The sequence below is a fragment of the Taudactylus pleione genome, unplaced genomic scaffold (assembly GCF_031769625.1).
Source record: "Taudactylus pleione unplaced genomic scaffold, aTauple2 ptg001123l, whole genome shotgun sequence".
Lineage (NCBI taxonomy): Eukaryota > Metazoa > Chordata > Amphibia > Anura > Myobatrachidae > Taudactylus > Taudactylus pleione.
The window spans coordinates 6,484,011-6,498,196 of record NW_028285524.1 but is presented as its reverse complement, the minus strand read 5'-3'; the positions used below and the strand labels follow the sequence as shown (position 1 = coordinate 6,498,196).

Below are 14,186 nucleotides of genomic sequence, written 5' to 3'. Positions count from 1 at the left end.
GAGACCCGGTGAAAGGGTTCCCCAGCTGTGGCATTACACCCCCTCTAGAAAGAGTCCTGTGCTGGTTATGGAATATACAGAGGACCCCTACTCATTTTGTTCCCTGTATTTCCACAATCAGGATCCTACACATTTTTCCCCTGTATTTTAAGAACCAGGACAGGACAGGCTCAACAGAGCCTTGTGCTGGTTCATAAAATACAGGGGTCCCCTAATCATTTTTCCCCTGTATATTAAGAACCAGGACAGGCTTAACAGAGCCCATGGCTGGTTATGTTTGTGGGGGTGGAGATGCACGTAAGTTTTTTTTAATTTTTTTTATTGTGTACTTTTTTTTAACACACCGAAACATGCACGGATTTTTCCTAGTTTTCAGACAGTAATAGTATGCGAGATAAACACTTGCACTCTATTACATTGCCCAACTTGTATGCTCACAATGGCCAAATATCTGGATGCGTGTTTTGCCATTGTGAGTTGGGAGGGAGGGGGGGGGGAAGAAACATGCAAATGTTCATGTTCTTGCACTCTATTACATAGGGTGAGTTGTAAATATATGCGAGTAAAGCTCTATACTTGCCCATTTTACAAACTTGGACCCTATTACATCTCGCCCGTTTTGTTTCCCACTTCCCTAACTTTTGCAGGCCTGCAGATGCAGCCACTTTGGCTCATGTATTGTATGGTGATTTTCTGCCATGTGGGAAGGCAAATGACAATATGGGCCTGATTCAGAGTCTTATGCAGCCATGGCAGAACCTGTATCATGTCTGTGTCTTTATACTAATTCCATGGCCAATTTCTTTAAAAGACGTCTACTTGCAGTGTTTTCTGCCTGTGGATATATGTCTCAGTGCATCTGTAGACACCACCATCGGTGCACCACCAAAATTTGCACCAGCCCTAAGGCAGGTGCAGTTTCTCTGACTATGGCATCCTGTGCGAGCTGTTGTGCGTCTTTCGATGCAGCGCTGTCAGCAACACGCTCCCACGACATGTCCCACTTGCAGCGCCTTGAGCCTGTGGAAATCCATCTCGGGATATCTTTAAACTTTACTTACCTACTTTTCAGCTCTCTCCTCCGGGAGAACCCCAGAGGAGAGATGCTGGCTGACTAGAGGTGGGGGCACAGGCTCACAGGGAATGCCGTTATTCGTGGGCTGATCGTGAGGGGGCCAATATGACGTGATTTATCCGAGATTCACAGAATTAACGTCCCAGTAGTGCTCACTTTGTGAGGCAGTAGGCACTGGATGCGGGAGGCTGCCTACTCTTCCGGGGGTGTGGGGGACTGCCTACAAATTCAGGTGTCTCCCACAACTTCCGGGACAGTAGGCAAGCATGCTTTAGATGCACCATCGAAACTTGCACCAGCCCTGTATTAGATGCAGTTGCTCCATTTGAAGATAGACTCCAGTGTGAGCAGCGCTGTGTCTTCAGATGCAGCCTCTGTCAGCAGCATGCCCATGACATGCCTCTGTCTACCCAACCCCCCCCCCTTCCCTGTTACCTCTCAAGTATGTCCACTAAAATCCCCACGTGGACTCGGACACATGCGCACTATTTTTTAAGTCGTCCCACTGCATAAACAACGGCGTTGCGCATGGATCGCATGTGACTCAGAGTCAGGCCCAATCTGTATGGCAGCTGCATTACTGACTCATTAACAACTGCCTTATACACAGAACTTACTACTAAATATTGTACAAACCTTATAGGGCAGCTAATAAATAAATGCAGTCCTGCTAAATGTAACCCTAAACAAAGGGTCTACTCAGTCCAACCACCGCATAGCCATATCTCTGTCAGGTGTGACCATACATGCACATAAATGTGTGGCTGAATTTGAAACATCAGCAGTCTGCATAGCTGAATCTTTCTGGACACCAATAGCAGCACCATCCGATAATGTGATGCCCACATACACGGTAAGATGATGACTACATACATCATAATCTGGACAGATTTACTCTCGATCCCAATTAAATCTGATGTTGATCTGGATTGGCCCATAACAACTGCAAATTGCAGCCAGTTAATTGCTGCATTGTTAAATTAACAGCATATACTGTACACTATACACATATTGGGGGGGTAATTTGTTTTGTGCGCCAGCTGCTGCGCGTCTATTTGAATAGACGTCAGACAGCAATTCAATTATTTCTCAGTTTGGGCGCCCATTAGTATTCAATACACCTAAATGCAGCAGGGTTAGCTGCACAAAGTGTCTGAACCCGTCTGGTGGTTACAGCGCCCAAAACAATGGACTTTGCACACATTCCTGCTCGCACCTCAGGATACTGCTAGAAGAAATGTGTCCTCCCGAAGCTTTAGGCATCTGAACGGAGCAACAACTGAATTGCTCAGTTGGGCACCCAATCATGTAGATGCCCAGAAAGAGGGCACCCAAAACAATTGAATCGCCCCCATTAAGTCTCCTACAATGGCCTAAGTAAGAAGACATTATTTTCAATGGTTTCATTTATTTGACTCAATGTTGCTTATATTTATGGCAGAAAAGACATTTTGGCAAAGAGCACATGCATGCAACTTGATTTACTTCACTGACTTGTCTGTTGGGTGGGACACTACTGGGCAGATATTGCCATTGCCCATATAAACCCATCATTTATTTAATGATCTACTTATTTATGATTGTTTCTTTGTATGGCAGCACCGTATTATGCAATATTTAATTTTTCCATCAGTCCCTGCCCTTGCAATGCTAGATTGTGTAAATTTATAGGTCATTGCTTTTTTCATGAAGTCGATATTGACCTTGTCAACATTCATAATGTTGATACTGGAATGTCGGCAGTTATGATGATTAAAATGCTGACATCCTACATAGGAAATCTCGGCATTGTCAAAATGTCGACATTTGCATATTCTCAGGGTTATCATTAGAGTTAGCGTTAGGTTTGCAGTTAGGGCCAGGGATAAGGATAGACTGACATGAAAAGACCATGTCAGCATTACATCAGTTATTAGCATGTCGACATGTTTGATGTCAACATAAAGTAACAACCATGTCCACATTCTAATGTCAACATGATGAATGGAGACATAACATACCAAACCCATTTGTGATTATATACATGCATACTGTATGATGTGCACTGTATCTGACTGCATTGCTGTATCTTTCCTCTACAGAAGTCTCCACTGTAGGTGAAAATCAACAAACATATGAAGAGTATGATACAGGATCTGCACCCCACAATGCAGAAGATGAGGGAGGCCGTGACAGCAGCTGGGTACCCCAGTGTACAAACCTGCCACCTATGGAGACACAAAATGAAAATCGTTCTGAGTGGGACGTTCCCCAACTGGCACCCAATGCTGAATTTCCCTTTGTTTACAACACCTATGAAAAGCAACACGAACAAGGTGTAGACCCTTTGTCATATAAAATACAATTTTCTTTTACTTTAGTCGCTTCTGAACCCTTCATGTACTCAGTGGTGTCACTAGAGGGGGAGGGCGCCACACTGAGTGACAGCATCCGAGCTCACCCCCTGGGATGGTGTCACCAAGCAGCTCTGCAGCGGTGATGGATGCGCACGTCATCCACACTGTGCTGGGAGAGGCTGGGGGCTGCCCAGCAACTCCCGTAGTGCTGAGCAAGCCCCAGCATGACGAGAATGGAGGCATGACATGCAGTCATGCCACCAAAACTAGCACACATCAGAGGCGTGGCATCACAAACATGAACCACACCCCCTTTCACATGCACCTTTGGAGCGCTCGAGGATTACCAGAGTGCCGCACTGGGTGGCACAAGCCATAGTGACACCACTGCATGTACCATATTGTATTCTTACAGTGAATTCACAAACCTTACATTTATTTTATTTATGAAAGAAGCAGTTGGGGTTTGAACCTGCACTAGACTTTTTAAGATATATTATTTCACATAACCAATTACCAACTATGTACAAATAATATATTGTACATAGAGACAAAGAAGTAAAACCTCTTTTTGGTTTTACTTTTTACTAGAGATGTGCGGGTTCGGTCCTACTCGGTTCTTTTCGACAAAGCGCAAAATCAGATTTATCTTATTGGCTTGTGTTTTCGATAGCCAATAAGATAAATCAGACTTGCACTAATTTGGCGAAAAGAACAGAGTAGAACCGAACCCGCACATCTCTACTTAGTTTTTGTATTTTACAGTACTAAATATTAGACATAATATATAGTGGATTAATGTAGCCCATTTTATCGATGATTAACCATCCAACATATAGGAGGATTTAGACCATACAGGAAGATTTATTTTCTTTATCTTCCAGAGTAATACAATTATCCCTGATCATTTTTAGAAAGAATGTTAATAAAAGTTACATTTTAAAATAATTCTATTTCAAGAGTTCCCCCAAACGGTATGCGGTCGCCAGAGCCGTAACTAGACTTTTTGGTGCCCTGTGCCAGAGAGAGCATTGGCACCCACCCCCCTTTTTTTTAAATAGGGACATAAGATAGTGCACCTGAAAAAGGGCATTGGCTTCATGGTGAAGGGCAAGGGAAGAGATAGGAGAGGCCAGGAGATGCTGGGGATAAAAGAAGAGGAAGCTACAAGTGAGAATTATGATAAACTGGAAAATTTACAGGCCCAAACAGTGCCCCCTGCCCTGCGGTGTCCTGTGCCATGGCACTGGTCGCAATACCCTAGTTACGGCCATTGCCGACTAACGGAATGCCGGGCATTGATATCCCGATGCCCGAATCCCGCCACCCGGCAAAATGCCGGCCACGATATCCTGACAGTGAAGGATACCGATGCCGGCATCTCAAAGCTCCACAATCCCGATCGTCCAGACGGGTAAGTAACGGCAAAGTCCGCGGGGAAGGGTGGGTTAGATTTAGGCCCCACTGGAGGGAAGGTTAGGATTAGGCGCCCCCGGGAGGGTTAGGCTAGGGCCAGGGGGGATTAGGGTTAGGCACCAATGTTAGGGTTGGGCACCCCCCGGGAGGGTTAGGTTTAGGGTGTGGGGAGGGGGGTTAGATTTAGGCACCAATAGGGGGGTGGTTAGGGTTAGGCACCCCCTGGGGAGGTTAGGGTTAGGCACCACCAAGGGAGTGTTAGAGGGGGGTAGGCGTAGGTTAGCATACTTTTTTACCGCTGCCGGGATTCTGAACCAGTCAGACTTCCACTGTCAGGATTTTACCGATTCCCCCCAAATAGCTTCTCTCAGCATAGGGCGAGCGTCTTTTTTACTATAAATGTGCATCTCAGTTGCACAAGAAAAAACTGGAAGCAACAAAAATGCTTTGATATATTGCACTGATTAATTTGATGTGCGACACTTACACATCTGTATGCAACGGAGTTTGAATATGATGTGCTATGATGCAGTGTCCTCGGCTTTTCTCACACCAAGTTCTGTTGCACTTCATCTGCGACTTTGTGCGTGTTCACAACTAATTCCTGTGTGGTTAAAGTCGCAGCCCAGTGTCTGTAGTAAACTTTGAGTGATGTTACGCTGCATCTGCGATGCGAATAAGACACAAATTAAAAGAAAAAGACGGTACGCTACACCTCTTAGAGCGATTCAGTCACATCGGGTGTATTGAGGGCAGACTAGGTGTATGGGGACACAACTGTGTTTTCCAATGGTGCATTCTAATTCTATATGAAAAACCAGATGGGTGCGCTAACTTTGCACCAACATAACAACGGATCCTCGATCCACACCCAGAGTGCGGGCAACTATCACCACAACGGCGCTAATCCGCTGACATCATTGCCGTTTATTTCCACTGTGTGAGCCTCTGTGGGGTAAGGATTATTATTATACGGAATACACTTATTTGGATATAAGAGGAACTTGTGACATTGTTCAGCTACAGAACCTTATTTCCAAACATGGGGCTGCCTTTATGCACGCATATGATGTGAATTGCTACAATTATTCCACTGGTTATATAAACCAGTTGTTGGGAACATTGGATACATTTCTCTGAAACATTATCTCAATTATTTGGCTGTTTGTACCATTTATGGTAACTATTTTTAACAATACTTGATACAAGTGTGTATGTTTTATTGAACTGCAGTTCACTATTGAATAAACTTTATAACTGATTCATACAGGTGTTACAAATTCATATAAATACCAGCGCAGATACCTTATTTCTTTTATTCTAATTCTATATGAAACAGGATCATTTATGCCGTGTATGTCTGCGCTTCTGCTGTTGTCATGTTAAATGCCCATCAGATCTAAAGGTGGAAAATAACAAATGTTGAATTTTCCAATGTGGCCCCATACATTTACCAGCCAATTCCCCGATCCGATCAGGACCGCCAATCCATTGGTCGGAAATGCCACTCAGCAGCCATCACTGATTGCAGATCCATCTGGGAATTGGTGAAATTCTTCATGTTAAAATCCCAGATTTGCTGATCAAAATACTGTATGATCATGATTGGCAAATCAGTGAAATGTAACATGTTGAATTTCACCAATGCCCTGACCCCAGAGTACAGGAATCGTCCAATCCTTTACTGATGTACAGCAGATGCACGGATAATATAAAGGGATCAATATCTTCAGGACACGAAAAAATATTATAACACAAATTATTATTATTCATTTATATAGTGCCATCATTTTGCACAGCACTGTTCAGAGAATATCTTTAATCATCCACATCAGTACCTGCCCCATTGGGACTTAGTCTAAATTCCCTGCCAAGCGGTTTTTGTCAGCAGCAAATTAGTCTGTATGTTTTTTGTACTGTTAGACGATGGTGGAGCACCCATGGGAAACTAATAGAACTTGCCAACTCCACACAGCTAGTGCCCTGTTTGGAACTGTACTTGACTGTGAGGCAGCTATACTAACTACTGTGCCACTCTGCTGCCTGTGTCATCAAAATGAACCTTAATCTATAATCTATAACATTTTACTTTATAATCACCATAAGCTGTTTAAAGCATCAAACCAGATCAATTATATTTATTCATTTTTTCATTGTCTTTATATTTAGAAACTCTCTACCTTTTTAATTGTATTAAAATCAAAAGAAACATCCATATGATTGTTTGTTTTGATTGTTATAATCACTAGAACCTTGGGCTTAACTCCAGCTCGGGGTGATAACTGCATGTCTATAATGTCTATAGTTTTATTTTGCTTGCATGGTTTTCCTCCTGGTGCTCTGGTGTCCTATGCACCACAGAAATACTGGTAGGTTAATTGACTTCAGGCTAAATTGGCTCTGCTGTGTGTTTGTGTGTCTGTTGTAGGGAAATTAAATTGTAAGTTCCACTGGGGCAGCGACTGATGTGCCTAGATAACATTATCTCATTATACACCATTGTTGAATACATTGGCTATCTATAAATAAAAGAATAATATAGTAACTTTGTTTTAACATAAACTTTATTTACTTCAGACATAGGAGTTTCCTTTCTTTACTGAGCACGGATAGGCATGTACAACATATATTATTCTCAAGTGATTTTTATATACTATTTTTTTTAATTTCAATTTAAATATTATTATTTTTAAATCATCTTAACCTAATTGTCTTATTTTCCATCCAGGAAACTTCGATGATTTTTCTGAGACTCCTTCACAGGGTGACAATGCTCTCATGATGCAGGTAAGCCAATTTAAAGAAGGTCAGTCAAACTTTAGTTCATGCAAGCCCATTCTCCCAGAAATGCCGGGAGACTCCTGATTTTGGGGGGAGAATCAAAGCTCCCACAAAGGTGGTCTACTCTGTGAAGTCTATCAGACAAGGGGCAGTGATGACAGTGACACATAGCTAGTAATCCCAGCATAACGTCCCAGGGCGACGCAATGACGTGATTTGCATTGCCCCACCCCCTGGGCTGTCCTCTCCGGAGAAGTTCAGGAATGGGTATTGCCAAAGTCAACAAGTATGCTTTAGTTTCTCTTCAAGCCGGAGAGGAAAGGTTTGATGCAGAATTGAATGCAAGTACTGTACGTTTGTTGAGTGTATCTTGAATGTTTTCGCACTGCCCATGTTCCAGAACCAAATATCGTCCATGGGTAGTCACAATCCAGTAGTATCTCCGCTTTCATCTGAGTATGCGGAACCGGACTTTTACAGGACAGAGGGCCTAATTCAGACCCGCTCGCGAGCGCTGAGTGCTCGCAAGCGGGTCGATGGTGCCCTAATGTGCATGCGCACGACTGAGGGAGCTCCGTCATGCGCATGCGCGAGACCCGCATAGCGACAGCTGTCGCTATGGGTCTCGCACCAAAGGGGGCGTGCTGTCGATGGTGAGTGGCTGCCCAGACGGAGGCGTTCCCATGGGAACGCCTACCGTCTGGGTCCGGCCCCGGAGTGCTTTTGGCACTGATAGAGCCAAATATACTCCTGGGCTTGCGGCAGCGAGACCCTACCGCAGGGTCTCGATGCAAGCCCGATGGTCGCGATGGTCTTGACCATCGCGACCATCTTTTTGGCTGCTCGCATAAGCTGTGGGTGGTCACCCACAGCTATGCAAGCGGCCAGGAGGCCGCTCCATTTTTAGGTAGGAGGGCCCTGATTCAGAGCGAGCGCTCTGGTCAGAGCGTCCGGCTCTGAATCAGGCCCAGAGTTCAAATAGGGTGTCTCAATGGATTTTCGGACTATGTAGAGTTGCGCAAATATTTTCAGGCACATCTTTTGCACCAAGAGATACGCACAGCTCTTCATACTGGGAAATATCCCCATTTAGTTCTGTTTATGCAGTGTGTGAGCAATTACAGCCAACCTGAATTCAACTCTGGACCGGCTCCCTTAATGTATATCTCATGATTAACAATTTAATCAAGCAAAGTGAATCAGTATTCAGTAAAACTTTCATGAAAAGATGGCAGGTGGGAGAAATTTTTATTTTTTACACAATCTATTTAGTATGTTAGTAGTGAGAATGTCCAGTAATATACCAGCAGTATAGGGCCTGATTTAGAGTTGTATGCTAATTCCGCCTGTGTACGCAGTGGATGTGTAAAAATGTGCATATGTCACAGATACTGAGACGCCCATCTGCGAATCCAAGCATCTGCGCACAAGCACGCAGCATCAATCGCAGTTCCTTCGATAATCAGACTTTTGAGTAGCCCTATGGTCGTGCAGATTGGACGAGTGTATTAAGACACCTGAGCCACTTTCACTGCGTACGGGATCATAGAGGCAGGATGTGACACGCCACAAAAATGCGCATGCTTTCTTTGCCGCCACTCCCTAATATCTCCCTCAAAAGCTCACTGACGGTCAATCAAATTGCGACTAAATAGTCACGGCGAGCGACTATTGTAATGTACAGTAACGCATGCGCAAAGCGACTCATACACATGTGCAGACAGCCGATAATCGTTCGTCTGCGAAAACATCGGCATTGCATACTTCTCTGAATCAGGCCCATAGTCCAGTAATATTTTTAAATTAAATATCATCTACTAACTAATGCAAATATAGAAATGGTAATAAAATAATTAGAATTTTTTTTCTTCAGTTATGGCATTAAAAAAGTTATTTTTAATCCTTTGTTTCATCCAATCCCCCATTCTAACAACATAGTAATCTTCTTCAAGCCATTGCACCATCGTAGTACATAAAGCTCCAATATCTCCCAAGCTTATATGCTGCCGTGTTTATAACAAAATCATGGTGTTTCCTGCAATCAATGTTCTTCCATTGTTAATAGGTGATCGGGGATTGCAGAAATCGTTCTGTAATAAACGTGGGAGCGTCAGCATGGTACTTAAACGTAACACTAGCGCATAGAACATTGGATTATCATTTACTATAATGGGCGGAATGATTCCAGGTTATTACATTTCTGAAACTAACAGGGTTAGCGTCAGCATTGTACTTAAACGTAACACTAGCGCATAGAACATTGGATTATCATGTACTATAATGGGCGGAATGATTCCAGGTTATTACATTTCAGAAACTAACAGGGTTCGAATGAAAGGTGAAAACCATATGTTATATATAAATAGAAAGAAAAACCATATCCATCCATATTTCTTATTACTTTAACATTATTAGATTGTTTTATATTGGTTGGTAAATAAACTTTAATGTGCAGTATATATACGGCAGCAGTAGTGATACTTGTAATATGTCACCATAATGTGAAATGATATGACAGCAATATTGCCCACTAATATGCTAAAAGTGGGCCTGATTTAGAGATGGACGGTATTGCACAGCATCTGTGACTTTGTATAAAGCGCTTGTGCAATAATCTGCCTATGCCACAGGAGGCGTCTAGTGTAAATAGGAGCCTCCTGACCGGCTTCTGTGATCAGCTGCTGCGTCGGATCATTCTGCAAGAACATCGGTCATCTGCGTAACCTTCAGTTTACTCAGCATGGACGGTGTTTACATGCAGCTGAAGCCAGGGAAGCTGCATACAAGGTCGCAGGCACTGGCTTCAACACGCCCAGAAAACGAGGCAGACACAACTCCGTTTTCTGGGACATTGCCTGAAGTGGCTCCCACTCTGCCCCCAAATGTCCGCAGCCTGTCAATCAGAAGGAGATCTGCACATGTGCAGCACAGATCCTGTGCATGAGCAGATCTTCAAACAATAGTTGTACGCAAACCATCGGGTTTGCGTACAACTCTGAATCAGCCCCAATGGTGCTCAGTAAGTTGTCAACTATAGAAACAGCTAGTAAGATATTAACCGTAATACTCAGTAATATACTAACAATAATGACTAGTCATATTCCACTAGTTGTGATAACAATAAGATGGTAAATGCCGTAATAATACTCCAACAGTAGTTATGTTCAGTAGTCAAAATGTAAGGTCACATATTTAATTTACTGTGCTTATTATTGGACATATTGCTCACCCCTGTGTCTGTGCCACAGCTTCTCTCACGTTAAGCAGCTATGGTGCTGCCCTTCCAAATTCTTTGGTAGCTGCAATGTGCTCTTCCTACCTACTGCCTGTCAAGGTTTTGTCACAGTCTGGAGTTCTTGTGGATCCTTCTCGGGACCCTTAGGCCTAACCGAAGTATAAGTGAAGCGAGAGGTCTTTATGGGATTTACACTCATGGGGTGAGTCACTAGTCAGGTTCACCCGGAGATTATGGAGGTTTCCAAATATCCAGGAGTAGGATCAGGATGCATAACTGGAAACTGAGAGCTAGGAAGCCGTGCACCAGTCGTGGCACTCTCAATCAAATGGTCTCACCTAGCCGCACAAGATTGGAACCCACTAGTGGGTACACCAACAACTTTGTCACAGGGACTCAGAGGCGTATAGTACTTAATCTGTACTCACACCTGGAACTCAGGATCGCCCTAAGAGAATGATCACCAGCAGCACTGTACAATGTAGAACTCCCCTCTGGCTGACTGGAACTTGATCCTTGGATTGGGACTCAGGAACTAAAAGTCAGATAGTGGAAAGCTCAGGACCTGCCGAGTGAACCAGTCGAACAAGCCTGACACCCATAGACTGGCAACAGCCCTGGAACCGAAACCAGGTGAGACACAATGACAGAACCAGCCCCTGCTGCCTAAACCTAGAACTGAAAAACTTGCCACTGATCAGCAAAGCAGATCAGGAATCCTCACAGCAGCAGATGACAGTAGCACTGTAGGAATTGAAGTCTATGCTGGGAACCACGTCATTGTATCTACTGCTGTAACCACAAGGGTGTCCTCAATTAACCTTGTGGTTACAGCAGTAGATACTGTACAATGTCGCGGTTCCCAGCATAGACTTCAATGGAGAATTGTCCCCATAGAAGTCTACGGGGAGACACGCTGTGAGCTGCTCAGACGGAGATGCCCACTGATTGGCTGGCGGCTCCTTCAATGACGGGGTCCATGTGTGGAAACACATACCTTTACTCAGTCCGCTTGGATTCGGGTACTCATTTTTTTGTTTTAACTCTTTGGATGCCTACTTGGAGAAGAGGATGTGAACTACGCACAGGAGAGGTGAGTATGGATTTTTTTTTATAGGTTCCCCTATGGATTACTTCGGATACTAGGTGAGTATACCCCTCATTCAGAGGAGCTTGCAAAATGCGAGCGGTCGCTCTGAATGTGGGCGGCCGCTTGAGTTTTGAAGTGCGGCCTCCTAGGCGCTAGCTAAGCAGTGCGGCCGCCCACAAAACGGCATGCGTTCCTTAAGGAACGCCTCCATTTGTGGAACAACCCCCCCTCCCCGCCTATTAAACGGGGTGAAATGTCGATCAGGATCGACAGCTGCCACGTTGGTAGCAAGCCCCGGAACGAGAGAATGATACTGTTACAGTGTATGTTGTGTTTTTCACGTATTGCTTTGGTTGTGGAACTACAAATGCCAGCGGGCCCATAATGCCCCGCATGCTGGTATTTGTGGTTCTCCAATACCAGCATTCGGGGGAGGCTTGCTGGGACGTGTTGTTCCACAACTAAAGACAATATGTAACCCTTTCTTTTACATTACACATACACTATCAACCCGGCACAGACCATCCTAGGGTGCCGGGGATAGACCCGGGCTATCAGCCTAGGCCAGTGGTGCCTTGGAGAGGGGTACCCCTTTATTGAAGGGGTACTCAACTCTCCAGGGATCCCTGGCCTGGGCTGTCTAGCGGTCAGGGCTGATGCTGCAGCTGGGGGGCCCGGTGAAAGGCTAGAAAGGGTCCAGGGCTGGTTTTAAATATACGGGGAACCTCACGCCATTTTTTTTCTCCGTATATTTAAAACTAGCAGTCCCTGCTGCCTAGTGCTGGTTCGTAAATTTACAGTGGAACCCTACACATTTTTTCCCTGTAAATTTAAGAACGAGGACAGGCTGGCAAGCCCGGGGCTGGTTAGTCTCTTTGGGGGGGGGGGACCTCACGTAATTTTTTTAAAAAACATTTAACCCTTTTTTACAAGTCTTAACACACAAGAAGCCAACACATATCTCACTGATATATGCAGGCTGCTAGCTCGGGAGAGATTTGCAAAGAGAAAACACTGCAATCTCGGGTGTGTAATCTCCTGCAAAACGAGTACTAGGGAGAGATATCTTGTTCTGCTTCACCATCGGCAAACTCATTTAGCCTCAAATCGCCTGTTGGTAAATTTGGTAAAAAAAACAAGGGATTAAATCACCCAAATTTTGGCGAGTTCCAGCGAGATTAATCTCCTTGAAAATTGGGACCATCTTGAATCTTAGTAAATTTACCCCCAACACTAAGTTCCTCACTCATTTGTCCTTGCACTCCATGGAGGTGTGCTGGAAAATGAGTTAAGATTGCTTACCGTAAGGTTAATGTTTGGTGATATCCAGAACTACATACCCAATAATTAAATTGCCCCTTTGAATCATTATCTGAGAGATCGTTAATGCAATCTACAATAAACGAACAAGATCCATGTAAAAATTACAATGTGCAAGCTCACTGGACTCTCCATATGCTACATGTGGTGTGCATTTGTGACTGAGGAGGGAAAGGTGGACAACCCCTTTAATATGTACATGTTAGAGGAGGTGAAACCATATGGTCATAATTTAAATACTTTAACAGTTTTAACCCAGTGGTTTAATTAATGTTGTTCACAGCTACATACTGTATTCTAAACCTTGTGGGGGAAAGGAAACTAGCATTTGTGATTCACTTTAGAAAACACAGTATCTTGTTATTAAAATATTACTTTATACTGCGACAAACTTTAGTTATAATTGGAAGTAAAAACAATAAAATTTTAACAGCTAAATTAAATTTTATACACCTATTATAAATCGATAGTTCAAATTCAGCTTAAATTCTAAATTTTCTAATTCCTAATACTGAAGGATTTGTCATACATTATAAATAACCCCCAATGGCAAAATATACTATACTCCGGGAGGTTACAAATAACCCTAAGGTAGCACCTCAGGGTCTGCAGGCCTGCTTTGTATTCATCAGCATTTGTGGGTCCAACATCAGGAAAACAAGCATGATGCATATTTATGATCCAAAAGAATATTGGAAGACTGCACAAAAAAAAAAAACACTGTTTTTCAGCAAAAGAAACACATCACAATTGTGAAATGTGCTAATGAAAATGTCATGGCTTGACAACAAATTTTACATGTCAACACAACAGTATAGGTCGTTTTGCACAGGACCTGATGTCATGGTCGGACTGGTCATCAGGCAAATGGCAAAAGTGCTGATGGGCCAGTTCAAACATCTGGATGCCTGGCCAAGCAGCTCAGCTTCTCAG

General features: G+C 43.7%; 1 protein-coding gene across 1 annotated transcript in view; it reads left to right on the top strand.

Moving 5' to 3' along the window:
• SEC16B (SEC16 homolog B, endoplasmic reticulum export factor) overlaps positions 1 to 14,186 on the top strand; it is a 222,747-nt gene that overhangs the window by 130,340 nt on the left and 78,221 nt on the right. The window contains exons 19-20 of the mRNA XM_088461883.1: positions 3,157 to 3,390; positions 7,556 to 7,614. Of these exons, the coding sequence (XP_088318009.1) occupies positions 3,157 to 3,390; positions 7,556 to 7,614 (293 nt within the window). The remainder of the gene's footprint in view (positions 1 to 3,156; positions 3,391 to 7,555; positions 7,615 to 14,186) is intronic.